Source organism: Sorex araneus, chromosome 2 (assembly GCF_027595985.1).
Source record: "Sorex araneus isolate mSorAra2 chromosome 2, mSorAra2.pri, whole genome shotgun sequence".
Taxonomy (NCBI): Eukaryota; Metazoa; Chordata; class Mammalia; order Eulipotyphla; family Soricidae; genus Sorex; species Sorex araneus.
The window spans coordinates 252,699,611-252,721,584 of NC_073303.1; the positions used below are offsets into that span (position 1 = coordinate 252,699,611).

General features: G+C 62.0%; 2 protein-coding genes across 4 annotated transcripts in view; both read left to right on the forward strand.

Annotated features, from left to right (window-relative positions):
- SLIT3 (slit guidance ligand 3) overlaps positions 1–6,546 on the forward strand; it is a 517,570-nt gene extending 511,024 nt beyond the window's left edge. For both annotated transcript variants that reach the window (XM_055125249.1, XM_055125250.1), the window contains 4 exons: positions 139–293; positions 404–689; positions 2,788–2,996; positions 6,064–6,546. In XM_055125249.1, the coding sequence (XP_054981224.1) occupies positions 139–293; positions 404–689; positions 2,788–2,996; positions 6,064–6,299 (886 nt within the window). In that variant the 3' untranslated portion in view covers positions 6,300–6,546. The remainder of the gene's footprint in view (positions 1–138; positions 294–403; positions 690–2,787; positions 2,997–6,063) is intronic.
- An 11,626-nt stretch (positions 6,547–18,172) lies between these two features.
- The window catches only part of WWC1 (WW and C2 domain containing 1), a 119,312-nt gene continuing 115,510 nt past the window's right edge, over positions 18,173–21,974 (forward strand). Inside the window, exon 1 of one of the 2 annotated variants that reach the window (XM_055126241.1) lies at positions 18,173–18,445. In XM_055126241.1, coding sequence (XP_054982216.1) covers positions 18,327–18,445 — 119 coding nt within the window. In that variant the 5' untranslated portion in view covers positions 18,173–18,326. The remainder of the gene's footprint in view (positions 18,446–21,974) is intronic. The other variant, XM_055126242.1, reaches the window with a different exon arrangement.

Below are 21,974 nucleotides of genomic sequence, written 5' to 3' on the forward strand. Positions count from 1 at the left end.
ACTTAGAGACGACGCCGTCGAGCCCGGTTGATGGAGAAGGGGCCCCAGGGGGCTCTCGGCCCTGCTTCTGTGGCACACCCAGAGTCCGGGGCCGGGACGCACAGTAGTCACGCCTGCGCTGGCCCTCCCCTCCCGCAGCGTGGAGACGGTGAATGACGGGCAGTTCCACAGCGTGGAGCTGGTGATGCTCAACCAGACCCTGAACCTGGTGGTGGACAAAGGCGCCCCCAAGAGCCTGGGCAAGCTCCAGAAGCAGCCGGCCGTGGGCAGCAACAGCCCGCTCTACCTGGGAGGTGAGGAGAGCCCTGCGCGCGCCCCCATCCCACCCCACCCCTGCATCTGCTCCCTGCAGGAGGGGGCGCCTCCCCCCACATGCACACACACGCCGGCCCTCTGCCCACAGGCATCCCTATGTCCACGGGCCTCTCGGCCCTGCGCCAGGGCGCCGACCGGCCGCTGGGCGGCTTCCACGGCTGCATCGGCGAGGTGCGCATCAACAACGAGCTGCAGGGCTTCAAGGCGCTGCCACCGCCGTCGCTGGGGGTGTCGCCCGGCTGCAAGTCGTGCTCCGTGTGCCGCCACGGGCTGTGCCGCGCGCTGGAGAAGGACAGCGTGGCGTGCGAGTGCCACCCGGGCTGGACCGGCCCGCTCTGCGACCAGGAGGCCCGCGACCCGTGCCGCGACCACGGGTCAGTGCCCCCGTCCGTCCGTCCGTCCGTCCGTCAGTCTTTCTGCCCATCCGCCCGTCACGCACGTGCGTGCTGCGCGCCCCTGCACGCGTCCAGGCGCACGTGCGTCCCGCGCGCCCTGCCTCCGCGCACACGCGTCCGGGCGCACACGCGTCCCGCGCGCCCTTGTCTCCGGGCACACGCGTCCAGGCGCACGCGCGTCCCGCGCGCCCTTGTCTCCAGGCACACGCGTCCAGGTGCACATGTATCCAGGCGCACACGCGTCCCCCGCGCTCTGCCTTCGCGCACACGCGTCCAGGCGCACACGCGTCTAGCGTCTCCGTTTCCGCTGGGCTCCTGTGCTTCCCGCTCTCAAGTTCCTTCCCGGTTTGTCTGTCTGTCTGTCGGTCTTTCTCTCTCTCCTCCCCCCCCTCCTCTCTCACCTCTCTCTCTCTCTCCTCTCTCTCTCTCCCCCTCCTCTCTTTTGCTTTTTGGGTCACACCGGGCAATGCTCAAAGCTGACTCCTGGCTCTGCACTCAGGGAGTACTTCTGGCGGTGGTGCTCAGGGGGCCACGTGGGATGCCCGGGGATCAAACCTGGGTTGTTGGCCACATGCCAAGCAAACTCCTTCCCTGCTGTGCCGTCGCTCCAGCCCCTGTTCTTCCCTTTCACTTGGAGCCTTCTCAACCCCTTGTCTTCCACAACTTTTTTTTTTTTTTTTTTTTTTTTTTGCTTTTTGGGTCACACCCAGCGATGCACAGGGGTTACTCCTGGCTTTGTACTCAGGAATCACTCCTGGCTCTGCTCAGGGGACCCTATGGGATGCTGGAAATCGAACCCAGGTCGGCCTCGTGCAAGGCAAACGCCCTACCCGCTGTGCTATCGCTCCAGCCCCCCACAACTCCTTTTCTTTGCTCAACTTCTCTTCCCAAGGAGCTGCTCTCTCTTTTTCTCCACTTGGCCTATGGGTCCCTCTCTCCTCTCCTCCCTCTGCTCCTCTCCCCCTCTTCTCTCTCTGCCCTCCTGGCCTTTTCTCCACTCATCTCCTTCAGGCCTCCCAGTTGTGTCTGGCTCTCTTTGCCTCCTTCCTAAGCTCCTCCTCACTCCCCCCCCCCCCGCCCTCTCTCTCAACTCTTCCCCTCTGTATCTATGCAGCTTTGTGGGAGGGGGGACTTGGGGGGTCACACGCAGTGACGCTCAGGCAGGGCTGACTCCTGGCTCTGCACTCGGGAATCACCCCTGGTGGTGCTCAGGGACCCTGGGGGATGCCGGGGATGGAATGCAGATGAGGCGTGTGCAAACGCCCTCCCCTCTGCTCAGCTTCTTTCCCGCCCCCTGCATCCTGCTCCCTTTGCCCTCCTTGTCTTTCCCCCGCCCCTCTCCTCCTCCTCCCTCCCTCCGTCCTCCGGGTTCTCTCCGTCTCTCCTCTTTGCACCTCCTCCTTCATCTCTGCCCAACTGCTCAGCTTCTAGTCCTTGCCTTCCCGCTTCTCCGTGCTCCCCTTCTTATGCTCGTCTCCAGACTCTCTCTCTCTCTCTCTCTCTCTCTCTCTCTCTCTCTCTCTCTCTCTCTCTCTCCTCTCTCTCTCTCTCTCTCCCCCTAAGGGTCTCACCTCCTGACCTCCTCCTTTTTTTTTTCTTTTCGGGTCACACCTGGCGATGCTTAGGGGTTACTCCTGGCTCATGCACTCAGGAATTACTCCTGGAAATGCTGGGGAACCCTATGGGATGCTGGGAATCGAACCCAGGTTGGCCGAGTGCAAGGCAAAACCCCTCCCCCCTGTGCCATCGCTCTGGCCCCCTCTGGCCGCCTTCCTGGACATTCTCTGTCTGGATTCACCATCACCGCTTCTGGCTCTCTCTCCCTCTCTCCCCTGTCCTTCTCCTCTGTGTCCACTCCGTCCTGTCTGCCGCCTCCTTTCCTCGCTCTTCTCCTTCCTTAACCCCTCTCTGTCCTCTGCCCCTCTCCCCTCGCCCATCCGTGGCGGGCACTCAGCATCCTCAGCAACGCCCCCCGCCTCCCCCCCCAACAGCCCGCTTCCGCCTCAGCCCTTCCGAGCCCCGTGAGGAGAACTGCTCCCCTGACCCCCCCTCCCCACCCCCCCTGCCCTCCCCACAGCTGCGTCCACGGGAAATGCGTGGCCACGGGCTCCTCGTACACCTGCCAGTGCGCCGAGGGCTACAGCGGCGTCCTGTGCGACCACAGGAACGACTCCGCCGGGCCCTGCACCGCCTCCAAGTGCCAGCACGGGCAGTGCCACGTCTCGGAGCAAGGGGAGCCGCAGTGCGTGTGCCAGCCCGGCTTCCGTGGGCAGTTCTGCGAGCAAGGTGAGGGCGCCTCCTCCCTCTGTCCCTCCCTCCCTCCCCCTCCCTCTATCTCTCCCTCCCTCCCCCTCCCTCTATCTCTCCCTCCCTCCCTCCCTCCCCCTCCCTCTGTCCCTCCCTTCCTCCCCCCTCCCTCTATCCCTCCCTCCCGGGGGCGTGGCCACTCGGAGCCGGTGTAGCCCTCCCTCCATTCCTCGGGGTCCCGCCGGGCCCACCCGGAGACGCGGCCACAGAGGGGTCAGTTTTCGTGGCCAGCACAGGCCTGCCGGGCGCCAGCCCCGAGGGGCGAGTGTGAAGGCTCTCGTGCGAGCCCCTCGGGGCCACTGTCGGCCACCGCCGCCCCTGGGACCGGTCAGCCCGTCCCTCCTCTGCTCTCCTCGGCCACGTCGGCCCTGGAGGGGCCATGGCAGAGCGGACCCCCGGGGAATTCTCCTTCCCTACCTGGTTCACTGTGCTCAGCCCAGTGGTGGCCCCTGGCCCCTGGCGTGTGTCCTTGTGACTGACACGCCCTTGTGCATGTGTGCAGATCCGCAGACACACACACACGCCTGTGCGGGGCTGGGGCCACAGCACAGCGGGGAGGGCCTTTGCCTTGCATGTCGCCCACCTGGGTTCGCTCCCCTCGGCTCCCCGCACTCGGACCCTGGCACCGCTGTGTCGCCTCAGCGGGTTCGCAGGAGAGGCCCGAGAGACAGGGCGGAGGGGCCCGGCCTGGCCTGCAGCTGACCCCGGGGCACAGACCAGGGCGGGGCGGGGGGCCCTCTGCTCGCCCTCCCCAGCGGGGGGCTGCGTGAGTTTGGGGTCTCCTCCCTGACCCCCACACACCTCAGGGGCTCAGACGCAGTTTCCCATGGGTGCAAGTGTGGCCGGCCCGCCGGGGTGGGGGCTCCCCTCTCCTCGCTGCCAGCCCCCCACCCCAGTGCTCTGCTCCCGACTTAGCCCCCCGACCCCCGTGTGGGGCCGGGCAGCCCCTCGTAGGGTTTCTCTCCCTCCCGCAGCAGAGCCCCCCCCCCGGGCTCCCAGAACCTTCCAGAAACAGGAGTGCCCCGAGCCCCATGGCCAGCGCCCCCTCCTGCCTCGGCCCTCCCGCGCAGCCCCTGCGAAGTGCTCTGTGGCACAGGCCACAGCAGCGCCCACAGCGGCGGGGGGCAGTGAGCCCGCCCCACCCACCACCCACCAACAGGGCTTCCGTGCCCCCCCCCCGCAGCCCTGAACTCAGGCTGCCCAGCTGGGGGGGACAGGGACCCAGCCTGACGACTGACTGAGCCTCCTCTCTCCCCTCCCCCTCCCCTCTCCCTTCTCTCCCCCTCCCCTCCCTCCCCTCCCCCTCACCCCTTCTCTTTCCCTCCCCCTCCTCTCCCTTCCCCTCATCCCCCTCCTCCTCTTCCTCTCCTCCTCCCCTCCCTCCTCCACCTCCCTCTTTTTCCTCCCCTCCCTCCTCCCCTCCCCCTCCTCCTCCTCCCCTCCTCTTTTCCCTCCTCCTAACCCTTCCTCCCCTCCTGCTCCTCCTTCTCCACCTCCTCCCTCCTCCTCCCCTCCCCTCCTCCTCCTTCCCTCTCCCTCCTCCTCCCCCACTCTTTCCTCCTCCTCCTCCTCCTCCTTTCTCTACCCCTCCTCTTCCTCCTTCTCCCCCTGCCTCCCCCTCCCTGTCCTCTCTTCCTCCCCCTCCTCCTCCTCCCCCTTCTCCCTTCCTCCTCCTCCTCTTCCTTCTCCTCCTCCCCATCTTCCCCCTCCTCTTCCTCGTTTTCCCCTCTTCCTCCTCCCCCTCCTCCTTCTTCCCCCTCCCCCTCCTCCTCCTTTCCCTCCTCCTCCTAACCCTTCCTACCCCTCCTCCTGCTCCTCCTCTTCCTCCACCTCCCTCCCTCTTCTTCTTCCTCCTCTCCTCCTCCTCCTCCCCCACCCACTCTTTCTTCCTCCTCCTCCTCCTCCTCCCCCTCCTCCCCCTCCTCCCCCTCCTCCACCTTCCTCTCCCCCTCCTCTTCCTTCTTCTCCCCCTTCCTCCCTCCTCCCTGTCTTCTCTTCCTCTCCCCCTCCTCTCCCTCCTTCTCCCCCTTCTTCCCTCCTCCCTGTCCTCTCTTCCTCTCCCCCTCCTCCTCCTCCTCCCCCTTCTCCCTTCCTCCTCCTACTCTTCCTCCTCCTCCTCCCCATCTTCCCCCTCCTCTTCCTCGTCTTCCCCTCTTCCCCTCCTCCTCTTCCCCTCCTCCTCTCCCTTTTCCTCCTAACCCTTCCTCCCCTTCCTTTTGCTCCTCTTCCTCTTCCTCCCCTCCCCATCCTCCTCCTTCCCTCTCCCTCCTCCCCCTCCCACTCTCTCTTCCTCCTCCTCCTCCTCCTCCTCCTCCTCCCCATCTTCCCCCTCCTCTTCCTCATCTTCCCCTCTTCCCCCTCTCCCTCCTCCTCCTAACCCTTCTGCCCCCTCCTCCTGCTCCTCCTCTTCCTCCACCTCCCTCCCTCTTCCTCTTCCTCCCCTCCCCATCCTCTCCTTCCCTCTCCCTCCTCCTCCTCCCACTCTTTCTTCCTCCTCCTCCTCCTCTTCCTCTTCCTCCTCCCCATCTTCCCCCTCCTCTTCCTCATCTTCCCCTCTTCCCCCTCTCCCTCCTCCTCCTAACCCTTCCGCCCCCTCCTCCTGCTCCTCCTCTTCCTCCACCTCCCTCCCTCCCTCTTCCTCTTCCTCCCCTCCCCATCCTCCTCCTTCCCTCTCCCACCTCCCCCTCCCACTCTCTCTTCTTCCTCCACCTCCCTCCCTCCCTCTTCCTCTTCCTCCCCTCCCCATCCTCCTCCTTCCCTCTCCCTCCTCCCCCTCCCACTCTCTCTTCTTCCTCCTCCTCCTCCTCTTCCTCTTCCTCCTCCCCATCTTCCCCCTCCTCTTCCTCATCTTCCCCTCTTCCCCCTCCCCCTCCTCTCCCTCCTCCTCCTAACCCTTCCTCTCCCTCCTCCTGCTCCTCCTCTTCCACCACCTCCCTCCCCCCTCCTCCCCTTCCCTCTCCCTCCTCCCCCTCCCCCTCTTTCTTCCTCCTCCTCCTCCTCCTCCCCCTCCCTCTCCCCCCTCTCCCCCCCCCCCCCCGCCCCGCAGAGAGCCCGTGCCGCGGGGAGCTGGTGCGGGACGTGATCCGGCGGCAGAAGGGCTACGCGGCGTGCGCCACGGCGTCCCGGGTGCCCACGGTGCGGTGCGGCGGCGGCTGCGGGGCGCAGTGCTGCGGGCCTACGCGCAGCCGGCGGCGCAAGTACGTGTTCCAGTGCTCGGACGGCTCGTCGCTGGTGGCCGAGGTGGAGCGCCACTTGGAGTGCGGCTGCGCGCCCTGCGCCTAGGCCGCGGCGGCCGGGCCGGGCCCCACAACGGACAAAGAGAACTTATTTTTATTATGGAGAAGAAAGCGACTATTTTCATCTTTTACGATATAAATATATCACCCGCCCGCCTGCGTACCGGATAGTGCGTTATTGCCCCCGAGCCGTGTTTTCCGGGGTGTCGTGTGTTTGTGGCGAGTCTGTACCGGTGGCTGTTGCAAAGTTTTAAGGAGACAAAAGACTAAATAAACTATGTTCTCAAACCAGAGGCGGAGGATGAGGCCTTGCACGCGGGGTGGGAAGGGGGCTCCAGAGGGAGCTGGTGTCCCCCCAAAGCAGCACCAGTGGGGGCTGGAGCGGCAGTACAGCGGGGAGGGCGTCTGCCTTGCACGCGACCGACCCGGGTTCGAGTCCCAGCATCCCACAGGGTCCCCCGAGCACCGCCAGGAGTCATTCCTGGGTGCAGAGCCAGGAGTGACCCCTGTGCATCGCTGGGTGTGACCCACAAAGCCAAACAAACGAACAAACAAAAAGCACCTTGGTGGGCCCCAGCCCTCCCCCTGCCGCCCGCAGCCCTGCTGTGTCTGGGGGTAAGGAGGGCGACTCCCCCCTTTCTCCCACTGGCGGGGGATAAGGGTGCCCTGGGAACCGCCTGCTCCCCCCCTAAGCCGTCCTCCCGGCACCTCCACGGGCACTGCTTCCCCGGGCCTGTCTGCCCCTTTAACGGGCCCGTGTCATCAGGGGCGGGAGGGGCTGAGGCCTCACACCTGGACCGCCAGGCCTGCTCCCACCTGCAAGCAAGGCCACGCCCGAGATCCTAACAAGCGTCATCCCTCCTCGAAGCCTCGGCAGAGCGGCCGGGGCCAAGGCACGGTGCAGACGGACGGACGGACGTGCGCTTTGCCTTGCACTTACTGCCGGCGAGCCCAGACTCCGTCCCCGACATCCCTTAAGGTCCCCCGTCCCACTGGGGCCCTGCCAGGAGTCCGCCCTGAGCACTGAGGCTGTGGCCGAGCCCAAAGGGGAGAAGACGCCTGGTGAGAGGGAGAAGCAGAGCGATGGCCAGTGCCCCTAGGATGACAGGCCGTACCCCTCGGCTCCCCAGGGTCGGGCTGCAGGTGAGTCTTTGCTCCCGGGATTCCGGAGGGCGAGGGGTGCAGGGGGGTGGAGTGGCGGGGTGTGGAGGGGCAGGGAGCAGGCCTGCCCTCTGAGCCTTTGTGTCTGCAACCAACCCGAGGCCGCAGGGGGAGGGGAGGTGGGGTAGGGGTGAGGGCACCCCTGGCTACCAGAGCCCTCTGGCGGCAGCCTCAGGAGCCCCTCAGCCCCAGGGTGTTGGGGACGCAGCTCCATGTCCCAGGGGCAAGAAAGAAATGAACTCGGCTGGGGCTGGAGCCATAGCACAGCGGGGAGGGCGTTGGCCTTGCACGCGGCCAACCCGGGTTTGATTCCCAGCATCCCATAGGGTCCCCTGAGCACCGCCAGGAGTAATTTCTGAGTGCAGAGCCAGGAGTCACCCCTGTGCATCGCCAGGTGTGACCCAAAAAGCAAAAGCAAACACAAAAAAAAAAAGAAGAAGAAAAGAAATGAACTCAACTTCCCACCTGCTTCCAGCGGTGAAGGGGCCAGGAAGATGGGCCAGGGCCAGGGGTTACCCCTGCACATGCTTCACCTGTGGCCGACCTCGCTTCCCTCCCTGGCACGGCCGGGCCTGGCCCAAACACCAAACACATCCATTAAGAGCAATAAAAGGCAGGAGTTTGCCCACCTGGAGGCTGGAGGCCCGAGCTCCATCCAGGCACCGCATGGTCCCATGAGCACCACCAGGGGGCGCCCCAGAACAACAAAAATAGACGCACCACGGATGACCCCCCCAACCCTCCCCCCCCCCCCCCCCCCGTTCCTGAGCATTGAATTGTCTGGTTTTGAAGGGGGTGGGGGGAGGTCTGAGCATGAAGCGGCCAGAGGGGGAGCTGAGCTGCAGCCCGGTCGCCTTGGTTACCGGGCAGGGGAAGGGAGGTGAGGGGGGCACAGGCGCTGAGCCTCTGGGAAGAAGTGGGCTTTGCAGGGCCTGAGATTGCAGAAGGATAATGACGGGGAGATTGTGCGAAGTGGGGACGGACACCTTTGGCAGAGAAAGACGCCTGCAGTCAGTCACGGAGAAAGCGTGAGGGGGGCTTCAGGAAGGGGACGCGGGGATGACAGTCGGGACCTTCTCGTGAAAACAGTGTTTTAGGTGCCCGAGAGATGGTACAGGGAGTAAGGGTTACCGGCTTGCCTTCCACGCGGCCCTGGTGTCCCAGAGGGCTCCCCCAAGCCCGCCAGGAGGGACCCGGGAGTAAGCCCTGAGCACCGCTGGGTGATGACCCCAAAACCAAAAAAAAATGTTATTTATTATTTTTTTAAAATAAAACGATATTTTAAAACACCAGCAAATCCACTCCAACCTGAGGGCCTGGGGTCTGTTTTGTAAATCCAGTTTTATTGGCACTCAGCCGTGTGCCTGTCGGATTTCAGGTCCCCTCTGGCAGCGCGGGGAAGGGGTGACCCCTCTCCACACAGACCCGGAGACCCTGCCAAGTCAGTATTTATACTTGGCAGTATAAATACCTGCCAAGTCGGTATTTATTTATTTATTATTTGGATCCCTTTTTTTTTTTTTCTAAAGAAATTTGCTAATCCGGGGCTGGGGTAGGGCGTTTGCCTTGCATGCATCGGACCCAGGTTCGATTCCCAGCATCCCATAGGGTCCCCTGAGCACCGCCAGGAGTCATTCCTGAGTGCTGAGCCAGGAGTCACCCCTGAGCATTGCCGGGTGTGACCCCAAAAAGCAAAAAAAAAAAAAAAGTTTGCTAATCCTTGTTTGAGAACAGAGCATTTCAAAGATGTCACTGGTGGTGGTGGTGGTGGCAGAGTGTGTATGTGTGTGTGTGTTTGTGTGTGTGTGTGTGTGTGTGTGTGTGTACACACGGGTGAGGGGGCGGATAGGATACTGTAGCCAGTGAAGTTTGGGCAACTCTCTTTCCGAAGCTGCTGCTTTGTCTCCTTTCGGGAAAGCTCAGGACAGGGCCAGAGAGAGCTGGGCCGGGAGGGGAGAGGGGGGGCGGGCCCCTGCCCTGGGGTCATTCCCTGGCATTGCATCTGGTGGCAGCAGTGACCCCCCGGTGTGGCCCCAAACACGAAAACCAAACCAAAGTACCCTAGAAGGAATACTCCTTTTCCTTTAGCAAGACAAACGCTTCCTACAACATCAAAGAGCACGTTCTGGGTGTTTTGCTTTATTTGTGGTGGGGGGTGGGCGCGGGGTGGGGGGCACTTCCTGCAGGGCTTGGGGAATTACAGGGTGCCAGAGACCAAAGCCAGGACTCCTGCCTGCAAACCGTGTGCCAGGGCCTTTCAGCCGGCTTCCCGACCTCTTTCACACCAGGGTCTAGGTTTGCCCCTGAAGAAAGTGGAGGAAGACGAGGAGATTTGCAACAAGGGGCATCAGACTGTAAAACTCAGCAGGCCAGAGCCAGGCACAGCACGGCGGGGAAGGTGCTTGCCTCACACGTGGCCTAACCAGGTTCATTCCCCAGCACCCTGAGCCCCCCCCCTAGGAGTGTTCCCTGAGCACAGAGTCGGGAGTCAGCCAGGAGTGCTCCCTGAGCAGAGCAAGGAGCAAGCCTTGTGCATTGCAGGGTGTGGCCCGAAAACAAAGGGGGAAAAAAAAAACAACCTTGGACTAGGTTTGAGGAGGGGTTGCAGTTTGGGGGTCACGTGCAGTGATGCTCAGGAGCCTTTCCTGGGCCTGGCGGTGCTGGAGAGGGGCCGGGGGTTACTGCAGGCCGACTTGGGGGAGCCAGTCACGTGTCTTTGGAGAATCTAACCCAGCACCAAGACAGGAAGACTGAGGCCCAGAGCAGGGCCGGGCCCGGGGAGCAGCCTGGCCACAGAGCCCGGGTCACACCAAGGGGCCAGAGAGCGGGGCGGGCCCGGGCCTGGCGTCTGGTGGGTGGGCTGGGTCCGACCCCGGCTACCCTGCAGGAGCCCTGAGCGCAGAGCCGGGAGGAAGCCCGGAGCCCCTCCGGGTGCGGCCAAAAGAGAAGAAAGAAAAATTATAGGAAGCGTTTCAGAGACCGTCAACAGCGCTAAGCTCCGGCCCCCGGCAACCACCCTAGCAACAGACTCGGGAAGGCAGCGGAACTGCCTTAAACTAGGACTCCTGACAGAAGGAACGGTGGCCGCTCGCCAGCGGCCCTGCCTGAGATGTGTGTTTCCTTTCCCTGCGTGTCACACACACACACACACATACACACAGACACACACATGCAGACACACACATGCAGACACACACACACAGACACACATACACAGACACAGACACACACACAGACACACAGAGAGACACACACAGACACACACACAAAGACACACAGACACACAGACACACACAGAGACACACACGCAGACACACACACAGACACACACACAGACACGTAGACACACACACACGCAGACACACAGATACACACAGACACACACAGACACACAGACACACAGAGACACACACACAGACACACACACAGACACACACACAGACACGTAGACACACACACACGCAGACACACAGATACACACAGACACACACAGACACACAGACACACAGAGACACACACACAGACACGTAGACACACACACACGCAGACACACAGACACACACACAGACACACAGACACACAGAGACACACACACAGACACACAGAGACACACACGCACAGACACACACATGCAGGGTAAGTGACCAACATCTCCACTTGGAATTTGGACTTGCTTTTTCCACACCGAAGAAACCCGTGTTCTCTCTAGACTGTGCATATCTCTCTCTCTCTCTCTCTCTCTCTCTCTCTCTCTCTCTCTCTCTCTCTCTCTCTCTCCTCTCTCTCTCCCCCCCTTCCTTTTCTCCCCCTCCCCTCCCTCTCTCCCTTCCTTCCTCCTCTCTCTCTCTCTCTCTCTCTCTCTCTCTCACCTCCAAGCCCTCCTCACCCCTGTATTACCACCTCCAAGCCTCACCCCTGTACTATCACCTCTGCTGTCCCTCACAAACACTTTCTGTTGCTGGGCCCAGGGTAAGTGTGAGACCTCAAGTCTTGCAGTTGGTCCGGAGACCACTGACGTGGCCGGGGCGGTAGGATGGCGGGGAGGGGCTCACCTTGCACGCGGCCAACCTGGGTTCAATCCCCAGCACTCCATGTGGTCCCACGAGCACTGACAGGAGTGATCTCTGAGCACAGAACCAGGAGTCACCCAGCCCTGAGCATCGCTGGGCGTGACCCCCAAACCCAGAGGAAATACCTGAATGAATTACTCCAGTTAACAGTGAGGCAGGTGGGGGCGGGGGCGATAGCACAGCGGGAAGGGCGTTTGCCTTGCACACGGCCGACCCGCTTTCTATTCCCAATATCCCATATGGCCCCCCGAGCACCACCAGGAGTAATTCCTGAGTGCAGAGCCAGGAGTAACCCCTGTACATCTCTGGGTGTGACCCAAAAGCACTGTAGCACTGTCGTCCCAGTCCCATTGTTCATGGATTTGCTCAAGCGGGCACCAGTCACGTCTCCATTGTGAGACTTGTTACTATTTTGGGCATATCAAATATGCCACAGGGAGCTTGCCAGGCTCTGCAGTGTGGACGGGATACTCTGAGTAGCTTGCCGGGCTCTCTGAGAGGGGCGGAGGAATCGGGTCAGTATCTCTTTTTTTTTTTTTTTTTTTTTTTTTTGCTTTTTGGGTCACACTTGGCGATGCACAGGGGTTACTCCTGGCTCTGCACTCAGGAATTACTCCTGGCGGTGCTCAGGGGACCCTATGGGATACTGGGAATCGAACCCGGGTCAGCCGTGTGCAAGGCAAATGCCCTACCCGCTGTGCTATTGCTCCGGCCCCTCTCTCTTTTTTTTGTGTGTCCACTTTTTGGGTCACACCCGGTGATGCTCAGGAGTGACTCCCGGCTCTGCACTCAGAAATCACTCCTGGTTGTGCTCAGGGGACCCTACGGGATGCCTGGGATCGAACCCGGGTCGGCCCCATGCGAGGCAGACGCGCCCTCCCCACAGGCCCCGAGGCAGGTCTTTTTTTCTCTCACTGACAGAGGAAGAAACTGAGGCTCAAAGCTGCGCCCCATCTCGCCTCAGAGGCCCCCGGGTGCCAAGACCGGGAGCTGAGCTTCCTGCAGATTCGCTCTTGCTGCCCTCACGGTTCCCTCGGCCCTTCTGCAGGGTAACCCGCGCCCACCGCGCACGGCAGTCCGGAAGGAGGAGGCGGGCGCTGGGCACCGTCGGGGCTGGCCTCTGAGCGGGCGTCTGCAGCCCACTCCACCGCGGTGGAAGATGCGGTTTAATTTAAGCGCCGGGTGCCATGGCGACTCTATAAATACCCCCGAGAGGCCGCTCCCTGCCAGCCCGCAGCCCCCCTCCTCCCCGAGCGGGTGCTCCCACCCCCGTTTCTCACCGGGTGGGAGGGGAGGAAAGGCCCAGCCAAGGAGGCGCATCCTCCCGGGGTGCACCCCGTGTCTGGAAACAGCCCTCGCCACCCCTCCCCCCTCCTTCTGGGCACCGTTCATTCCTTCACAGCGCCGCTTTGGGGGGTGACCCCTAGCCCCCGGGGGACACATGGGAACCTTAGGGCCTGAGTCCAAAAGGTCAGCTCAGGGCTGGACACGGGGTGGGGTGCGGGGGTGTGGGGAGGGGGTCCAGAGCGATAGCACAGCGGGGAGGGAGGGCATTTGCCTTGCACGCAGCTGACCTGGGTTCGATCCCCGGCATCCCACAGGCGCCCCTGAGCACCACCGCCAGGAGTCAGTCCTGAGCATCGCCGGGTGTGATCCAAAAAGAAAAAAAGGAAGGGGGCTGGAGTGATAGCACAGCGGGGAGGGCGTTTGCCTTGCATGCGGCTGACCCAGGTTCGATTCCCAGCATCCCATAGGGTCCCCCGAGCACCGCCAGGAGTAATTCCTGAGTGCAGAGCCAGGAGTAACCCCTGAGCATCGCCGGGTGTAACCCAAAAAGAAAAAAAAAGCTGGACACGAGGTGGAGGAGGGAGTGAGGAGGAGGGGGAGGAGCCTGCTGTAGCCCCCCTATGTGCTGACAGCATTCTGGGGTCCCCGATTCGCTTAATCCTGCCCACTTTAGAGTTCTGCACCCCCACTTCCACTCTGCCTTTTTTTTTTGGGAGGGGGGCATGGGTGTTTCAGAGCTACACTCAGTGGTGCTCCGGCTCCTTAGCTCTGTAATCAGAGGACACTCCTGGCGGGGCTCAGGGGACCCTGTGGGGAGCCAGGAACTGAACCTAGGTCTGCTGTGCACAAGGCAAGAGCCTTTTCTGCTGCACTGTCGCACTGTCGTCCCATTGTCCCGTTGTCCATTGATTTGCTCGAGCGGGCACCAGTAATGTCTCCACTGTGAGACTTGTTGTGACTGTGCTTGGCATATCGAATATGCCACGGGGAGCTTGCCAGGCTCTGCTGTGCGGGCAGGATACTCTCGGTAGCTTGCCGGCCTCTCTGAGAGGGATGGAGGAATCGAACCCAGGTCGGCTGCCCGCAAGGCAAACGCCCTACCAGGATGAAACTGGGGTTCCCCGGCATCCCACGGGGCCCCTGCACACCTCCAGGAGTGATCCCTGAGCACAGAGCCAGGAGCCAGGAGTGAGTCCTGAGCGCAGAGCCAGGAGTGATCCTCGAGCACAGAGCCAGGAGTGAGCCCTGAGCACAGAGCCAGAAGTCAGCCCTGAGCACAGAGCTGGGAGTTATCCCCAAGCACAGAGCCGGGAGTCAGCCCTGAGCACAGAGCCAGAAGTCAGCCCTGAGCACAGAGCCAGGAGTCAGCCCTGAGCACAGAGGCAGGAGTCAGCCCTGAGCACAGAGTCAGGAGTCAGCCCTGATCACAGAGCCAGGAGCCAGGAGTGATCCCTGAGCGCAGAGCCAGGAGTCAGCCCTGAGCCACAGTCCCAACCCAAACCCAACCAAGCAACAGAGAAACAGGACAGCCGGGCCTGGGGAGTTCCGGAGCTCCCTCTGCACCCACAGCCCGTGGCCGGCCCGGCTGCTGCCCTCGCATTCCTCTGTGCCGTCACCTGTGCCGTGACGTCCCGCCACCGGCCATCACGTGGCCCGGCCGGTTTCACCTTTAATCCCGGCCTGGCCTGTCCTCAGCCCCCAGGAATGCCCGCGCTGACTCACAGGGCCCCAGGCACCTGCTTCCTGACCTCGCCCTGCCCGCCCCAGATGCTCTCGGGGAGAGGGGGGCCGAGAGCCACGGGGTCCCCTCACTGCCCAGCCCGGGTCTCAAGGTTCAAAGGAGCAAGTCGCGGGGTGTGTTCAGTGGCCAGGTCAGGGCGCCCGGGCAGAAGGGAAAGTGGGAGCAGAAAGGGAGGGAGAGGGGGCTGGAGCGATAGCACAGCGGGGGTGGGGTGGGGGGTGTTTGCCTTGCATGTGGCAGACCTGGGTTTGATTCCCAGCATCCCATAGGGTCCCCCGAGCACCGCCAGGAGTCACCCCTGTGCATCGCCGGGTGTGACCCAAAAGGAAAAAAAACAGTGGGAGTCGAGTGAGCCCCGAAACCAGGCAGCATGGAGACGGGAAGGAGGGGTGCGGAGATGGGGGTTCACGTGGCCACACACCGTTCCTCAGGATGGACCCAGACGCTTACGTGGGAGCAGACGGCTTGCGTGGGAGTAAGGGCACTTCACCTGCCACAGGGCAGCGGGGGGATGCTGCCAGGAGTGGGGGCACCCAGCCCCCCCAGCTGAGTTTCCTTCAGCCCCTTCACGGGCGTCAGGTGCATAGGCCTAAGACGAGATCTGTGCTCAGTCCGTCACTCCAGGTGCTGTGGCTGTAACGGGGTGGCTTCGTGCCTCCCCGCCCCCACACACCCCCTCCCTACTCTCAAGAGTTTTCACTAGCCCCCTGCAAAAATTTGCAGAGCTAATTCTTTCTTTCTTTCTTTCTTTCTTTCTTTCTTTCTTTCTTTCTTTCTTTCTTTCTTTCTTTCTTTCTTTCTCTCTTCTTTCTTTCTCTCTTCTTTCTTTCTCTCTTCTTTTTTCTCTTTCTTTCTCTCTCTCTCTTTCTTTCCTTCTTTCTCTCTCTTCTTTCTTTCTTTCTTTCTTTCTTTCTTTCTTTCTTTCTTTCTTTCTTTCTTTCTTTCTTTCTTTCTTTTCTTCCTTCCTTCCTTCCTCCCTTCCTTCCTTCCTTTCTTTCGTCACACCCAGTGATGCTCAGGGGTGACTCCTGGCTCTGCACTCAGGAGTTACTCCTGGTGATGTTGGGGGACCCTATGGGATGCTGGGAATCGAACCCGGGTCGGCCCCGTGCAAGGTAAATGCCCTCCCCACTGTGCTATCACTCCAGCCCCTGCAGAGCGAATTTCTGAAGTGGGCAGCAACCATCTGGACTGTCCACCCTGGGATTCCACATCCAGGGGCGTGGCTGGTGTGAGGGAGTAAAGCAGCAGGGGAAAGAGTCTCCCCCCCACCCCCCACCCCTCGTGACATGGAGACAAAGAAACCCGGGGCCCAGGGCTAGGACAGAGGGTAGAGCGTTTGTCTGGCCCCTGGCTGACCCGGGTTCTAGCCCCGGCACCCCACAGGGCCCCTCCAGGCCCCGCCAGAAATGACCCCTTATCACAGAGCCAGGAGGAAGACCTGAGGACCGCCAGGTGTGCCCTCCCCCCCACAGCCCTGCAACAGACAAGTTAAAAATAAAAGCAAAACCACAAAGTTTACCGCCCCACTGCACAGGGCTGTGTGTGGCGGGGGTGTGTATGTGTGTGTGTGTGGTGAAATCTATAGGAGGAGCACGTCCAGCTCGGGGCCACTCAGTAGCCTCGCTGGGACTCCAGGTCAGTGGAGCTGTGGGAGTGAGGTGCCGAGGGGACGCTGAGGGTCCCCAGGAAGGAAGCGGCGGATATGTCCTCCCTGGGTGCAGGGCCTTGGATCCACGTGCCCGGACTTTGCTCCGTGGTATCTCTGGAATGAAGGAAAGAGAAACGGCACCGGGCCAGCCCAGTTTACTGTCCAACAGTCCAACGCGGTGGACTCAGAATTTCAATGCACTTTTTTTGGGGGGGGGTGTTTAATAATGGGATTAAGTGAATTAATTATTAATCTTGCATTGGAGGTGACCGGGTAGGAGGAAATGGTGCACACCTAGGGCTATCCTCGGAACTTGCTCCTGGCTCTGTGCTGGGGGTGGGGGGGGAGGGGGCGAGTCACTTCTGGTGGTGTCCCGGGGACCTTAGGGGGTGTGCCTTGTGCAAGGTGAATGACCTCCCACACCACTGCGTGAGCACTCCAGCCCCCCTAACTACACATTTCAAACTTTTTTTTCTGATTTTGCTTTTTTCGGTCACACCGGTGATGCTCAGGGGTGACTCCTGGCGGTGCTCAGGGGGACCCTATGGGATGCTGGGAAATCGAACCTGGGTCGGCTGCGTGCAAGGCCAACGCCCTCCCCGCTGTGCTAACGCTCCACTCCCCACATTTCAAACATCTCATGAAACCATGTTTGAGTGTTTCATCCCTCCATTCATTTTTTTTCCCCCAAAATGGAATCTGAGCTGGTTATCTCCTTTTTTCCTCGTTTGGTGAGAATTTTGTTTTGTTTCACTTTGGGGGCCGCACCTGGCAGAACTCAGCCATCACTCCTGGTTCTGTACTGAGGGTGGGATGCCGGGAACCCAAACCAGGGTCGCCCATGAGCAAAGCAAGCCCACTACCCGCTTGTACTATCACTTTGGCCCCCTCTCCTCCTTTTTTCCTTACCACCCCCTCCCCCCATCCTCCGAAAATCAGAACCTGCCTCCAAGGGTCACTGCAAGAAACAGCCTGAGAAATTGCGAGAGTGAAAACACAGCAGATAGAGGGCACTTGTCTTGCATGCAGCTCACCTGGAGTCAGCCCTGAGCATCACCAGGCGTGGCCCAAAAACGTAGAGGGGGGAGGGAGGAGAGAGAGAGAGAGAAAGGAGAGAAAAAGAGAGTGCTACCAACAACCTCATTACTATTATAGTTATTAAAAAACAGAAAAACATCAATCAACCTTAACACTCATCAAACCTCCCTCCCCACCTCACCGCACCCCCCTCCAAAAAACCAACCAACCAACCAACCAACCAACCCACCCACCCACCCACCAAACCCCCTGCTTCCCTGACATTCTCCGGATATTCCCATCCGCAGCCCGGGAGGGGCTTCACCGTCCTAATTTTAGGGGCCTTGAGGAATGCCAGCTCCATGTGCCAACTTGGGGGTGGGCGAAGCCACGTGCGGAGAAGAATTGTCAGAGACAGATGGCACGGCGCGGGGAGGGGTGGAGAGGGAGGGCCGCGAGATCCTGCAAAACTTCAGTCTTGGGCCCGCTTGGCCGGGCCGGCCCGGGTAACCGCTCCCGGCGGGCGGGCTGGGCTGGGCTGGGCGCGGCGGCCGGGATCGATCCGTCTCGATCTATCCCTTCTCTCGGGGGCAGGGGGGGCGTGTGCGCGCGGCGGGGCGCGGGCGCGGGGCGCGGGGGCGCGGGCGCGGTCGGGGCGCGCCCCGGAGCGCGGGGAGCGAGCGAGCGCGCGCGCGCGTGCGGGGCCCGCAGGACCCGCCCCGGCAGCCGGGCCGGCGCGCGGGCTCCGCCTCCCGTTTCCGGGGCAGCGCGGTTACCTGCCGGCGCCGCCGCACCTGGCGCAGCCGCGAGCACCAGCCGGAGGCGGCGGCGGCGGAGGAGGAGGCGGAGGAGGAGACCCCGGCGGTGGGGGGCGGGGGGGCGGCGGAGCGGGGGGCGCCGCGCTCGGCTACGCTGTCCCGGGGGTCCCCCCGCGCCGCGCCGCGCCGCACATGGCCGCGTGAGCCGCCCAGGCGGGGGGCCGCGGGGCCGCCTGGACAGCTGCGCTCCCCGGGCCGGCGGCGCCCACCCCGCGGCATGCTCCGGTGGGGGCCGAGCGGGCGGAGCGGCTGAGCCCGGGGGGTCCCCGCGGCGGCGGCGGCGGCGGCCCCGAGCGTGCATGGGGGAGCGCGCGGCGCGCTCGGGAAGATGCCCCGGCCCGAGCTGCCCCTGCCCGAGGGCTGGGAGGAGGCGCGCGACTTCGACGGCAAAGCCTACTACATCGACCACACGAGCCGCACCACCAGCTGGGTCGACCCGCGGGACAGGTAGGACGCCCCCCGCCCACCCCCTGCCCACGCGCGCGCACCCCCCCCATCCGCACCGCGCGCACACACACACGCCTTTTGGCACCCGCGCTCCGGCCGGCAGGAGGGGATGGAGGGGAGGGGGGCACCGGCACTTCCGCGCCCCACCCCTCCCCCATCACCTCCGGAGGGCGCTGCAGACCCCCCCCCCCACAACCTCCCCTGCAGTGGACCGGGCCCCCCTCCCCGCCGCACATTCACCCCCACACACACCCTGCGCCACCACCACGTCGCACCTGTCCGGAGTTTTGACCTTAAAAGCCCTTGCGTGCACCCCCCTCTTTTGGTAAAGGAGGTCGTGCAGGGTGGGGCGCAAAGAAGGGGGTGAGCGCTGGGGTCGGGGCGCACGGGCTGGTGGGGGCGGATGGAGAAGCGCCTGGGTGTGCATGGGGCGGCGGCGGGGGGGGAGACCCGAGCCCCCCCCAAGGGGGCTTTGACAGGTGCCCCGGCTGGGAGGCGAGGGCCACCTCGCTGTGGGGGAGCCGGCGGCGTTGGCGGGGGAGGGCGCCCCGGGAGACTCCGGGTTCTCCAGGAATCTCACGGCCGCCGGGAAGCTGCGAGGAGGAGCGGGCGCGCCAGGGAGGCGAGAGGCCCCCGCGGAGACCGGGGGCCCTGCGCCCCGTGGGCGTCTGGAGATGGGGCGTTGCGCCCCGCGCCCCGCACCCCCCTGCGCGCGCTGACCTTGGCGGCCAGCGCCCGCCCGACCGCAGGGGCTGCAGCTCCCCCGGTTCATTTTAGTAAAAAAAATTTTTTTTTTTTTTTGCCAAGCCAGGTGGAGCCCCGCCGGTGGCCGGTGAAACTCTTTTGAGTTTTTGTTTTTTTGTTTTGCGAGTTTCTCAGGTTTTTTTTTTTTTTTTTTTTGGATTGCTAAGCAGGCCAGGCCCCTCTCTGGGGCGGCTTTGTTGTCCTTTGTCACCCCAGGAGGGGATCGGTTTCTCTGGAATGTGGCTGTGACCTTGGGCCTAAGGTGCCTGTAAAACAGGTGCAGGTGACGTTCTCGCCCCTTCCTGCTTGGTGGAGCTGGGGGAGGAGGTTCCACAGGCCTGGGAAGAGGTGTGTGCATGTGCGTGTGCGTGTGTGTGTGTGTGTGTTTGTGTGTCTCTCTGTCTGTGTTGGGGGTTGGAGGGAAAGGGAGAGTTTGAGCACAGGAAGTGAGTTGTTCAGATCACCAGCTGTTTGGGGGAGCACTTCACTCCGGGGTGAGGGCTGGGCTGCAGTCCTGTGTTTGGTTCATGGATGTCTCACTCCAAGGGTCTGGAAGCTGGTTTTGATAGTTATTTTGGGAGGGGGGAGGGCGCCGTACCTGGTGGTGCTCAGGGCTTCCTTCCGGCCAGACACCTTAGCCGCCCCCCCCTCCAGCCCTCCTCCCCGAAGGTGGGGGGGGGAGAGAGAGAGAGATTAGGAATGCCGGCAGAAACGTCTCTTGGACACGTGTCTGGAACCCATAAGCATCATTTTTCAGACTTGGGTGGGGGAATCACATCAAGGGGGGTGATGTGTGTGTGTGGGGGGGTGCGGGGTGGGGGGGCTGGGGGGGACTCCCCGCCTAGTAGTTAGCGGTCACTCTTGGTGGTGCTCAGAAGACCACAAAGTTGCAGTGTGGGGGGGCAGGGTCAAAGTCAGGCCTCCCCGGAGCTGTCCCTCTCTCCCACGAGCGGAACTCAGGAGCGGAGAGTGACCAAAGGACCAGACAGAGAGAGGCATTGGCTCGGGGTGGGGGTGGGGGGGCCTTGGGCTCACGCTGTCCCCGTCTTGCCCCTCACTGCCCGCTGCCGGCTGTGCTCGACCTGCTCCCGGTCGGCCAAGACACATGAGACACTTGTTTCGCCTCTTCCTCAGGACTCCTGTTCCCGCCCCCCGCAGCCCCGGGCCACTTGTGTCTGTCGCCTTCTTCCCTGGCGACCGGACCCTAGGGTGCTGGGCGGCTCCCCCCAGCCTGGCTGGGACAGGTCCTGGAGAATGAGACAGCCCCGGACAGCTTTTCGAGCTGCTGTCCATTTAGGTTCAGTGTGCTTTCGGGGCTGCTCCAGGCTCAGTGCTCGGGCGTCGATATGGACAGTGCTCCCGGGACTGTGCAGGGCTGGGGACACGCAGAGCTTCTTGAGTCAGCCGTGTCGGCGTCCTCTTCTCTGCCTCCTGTCACGGGTGTTTTGTTTATTTTGTGGTGGGTTTTTTTTTTTCCAGCTTAGAAAATGACACGCACGTTTGGGCCAATTGTCATTTTTTTTTTTTTGATCGTGGCATTAAACATCCTCCTTAGAGTGTGGTTCGGTGAGGCTCTGGGTTTCAGTTCTCTGACATCAAGGGGAAAATGTTTGTTAAAAAATGACACCTTTGGGGGCTGGAGCGATAGCACAGCGGGGAGGGCGTTTGCCTTGCATGTGGCTGACCCGGGTTCGAATCCCAGCATCCCATAGGGTCCCCTGAGCACTGCCAGGAGTAATTCCTGAGTGTAGAGCCAGGAGTAACCCCTGTGCAATGCCAGGTGTGACCCAAAAAGCAAAAAAAAAGAAAAGACACCTTTGGGCTGTGTGCCTGGCACGCAGCTGACCCGGGTTCAATCCCCAGCATCCCATAGGGTCCCCTGAGCACTGCCAGGAGTGATTCCTGAGTGCAGAGCCAGGAGTCAGCCCTAAGCTATGCAGGGTGTGGCTCCTCCAAAAAACAAAAAAGATGCATTCACTTAAGGAAAAAAACAAAAGCAAAAACGCTGCTGCATCATGAGTGGATTGTGTGTTCGTATCGTTCGCAGAATTATTTCTGACCAGCAGTTGCGGGTTGTAGGTCCTCCTGAGTCGCCGGCTGTAGCTGGGCGCCTGTTCTTTCTTTCCCCCGTTCTGCCCACCCACCCCCTCGCCCCAGCCCCAGAGACCCCTCCCAGCTGGCAGGCCCCAGTCTGTGAGTTTGGATTGCTTTGGCTTTGCCCAAAAACGGTCATTCTTTACCCGTGGGAGAGGGCAAGTTTCCATGGAAAACTCCCTGGGCCCGGCCGTCATTCCCCAAACGCCAGCGTTCGGCTTCCCCACCTTCCCGGCTCCACGCCCCCGTCTGCGGGGCCACTGACGGGGGTCACGGCGAGGGGATCTGAAAACCCGGGACCTGCCCGGCAGCCCCCATGTATAGAAGGGAGCGCTAGAAAAATACAGTGTGGCTGTGTATGGGGGGAGTGCATAAGTGTGTGTGTGTGTGTGTGTGTGTGTGTGTATGGGGGATGCACACTGTGTATGTGGTGGGTGGGGCGTGTGTATGTGGGGGAATGCATACTGTGTGTGTGTGTATGTGTGTGTGTGCATGGGGGAACACAGTGTGTGTGTCTGTATGGGAAGGAACATATACAGTGTGTGGTTGTGTATGGGGGACATGCATATTGTGTGTGTGTATGGGGTGATGCATACAGTATGCAGTCATGTATGTGTATGGGGGAATGCATGTAGTGTGTGTGCTTGCGTGTGTATATGGGGGAGTATATATAGTGTGTGTGTGCTTGCGT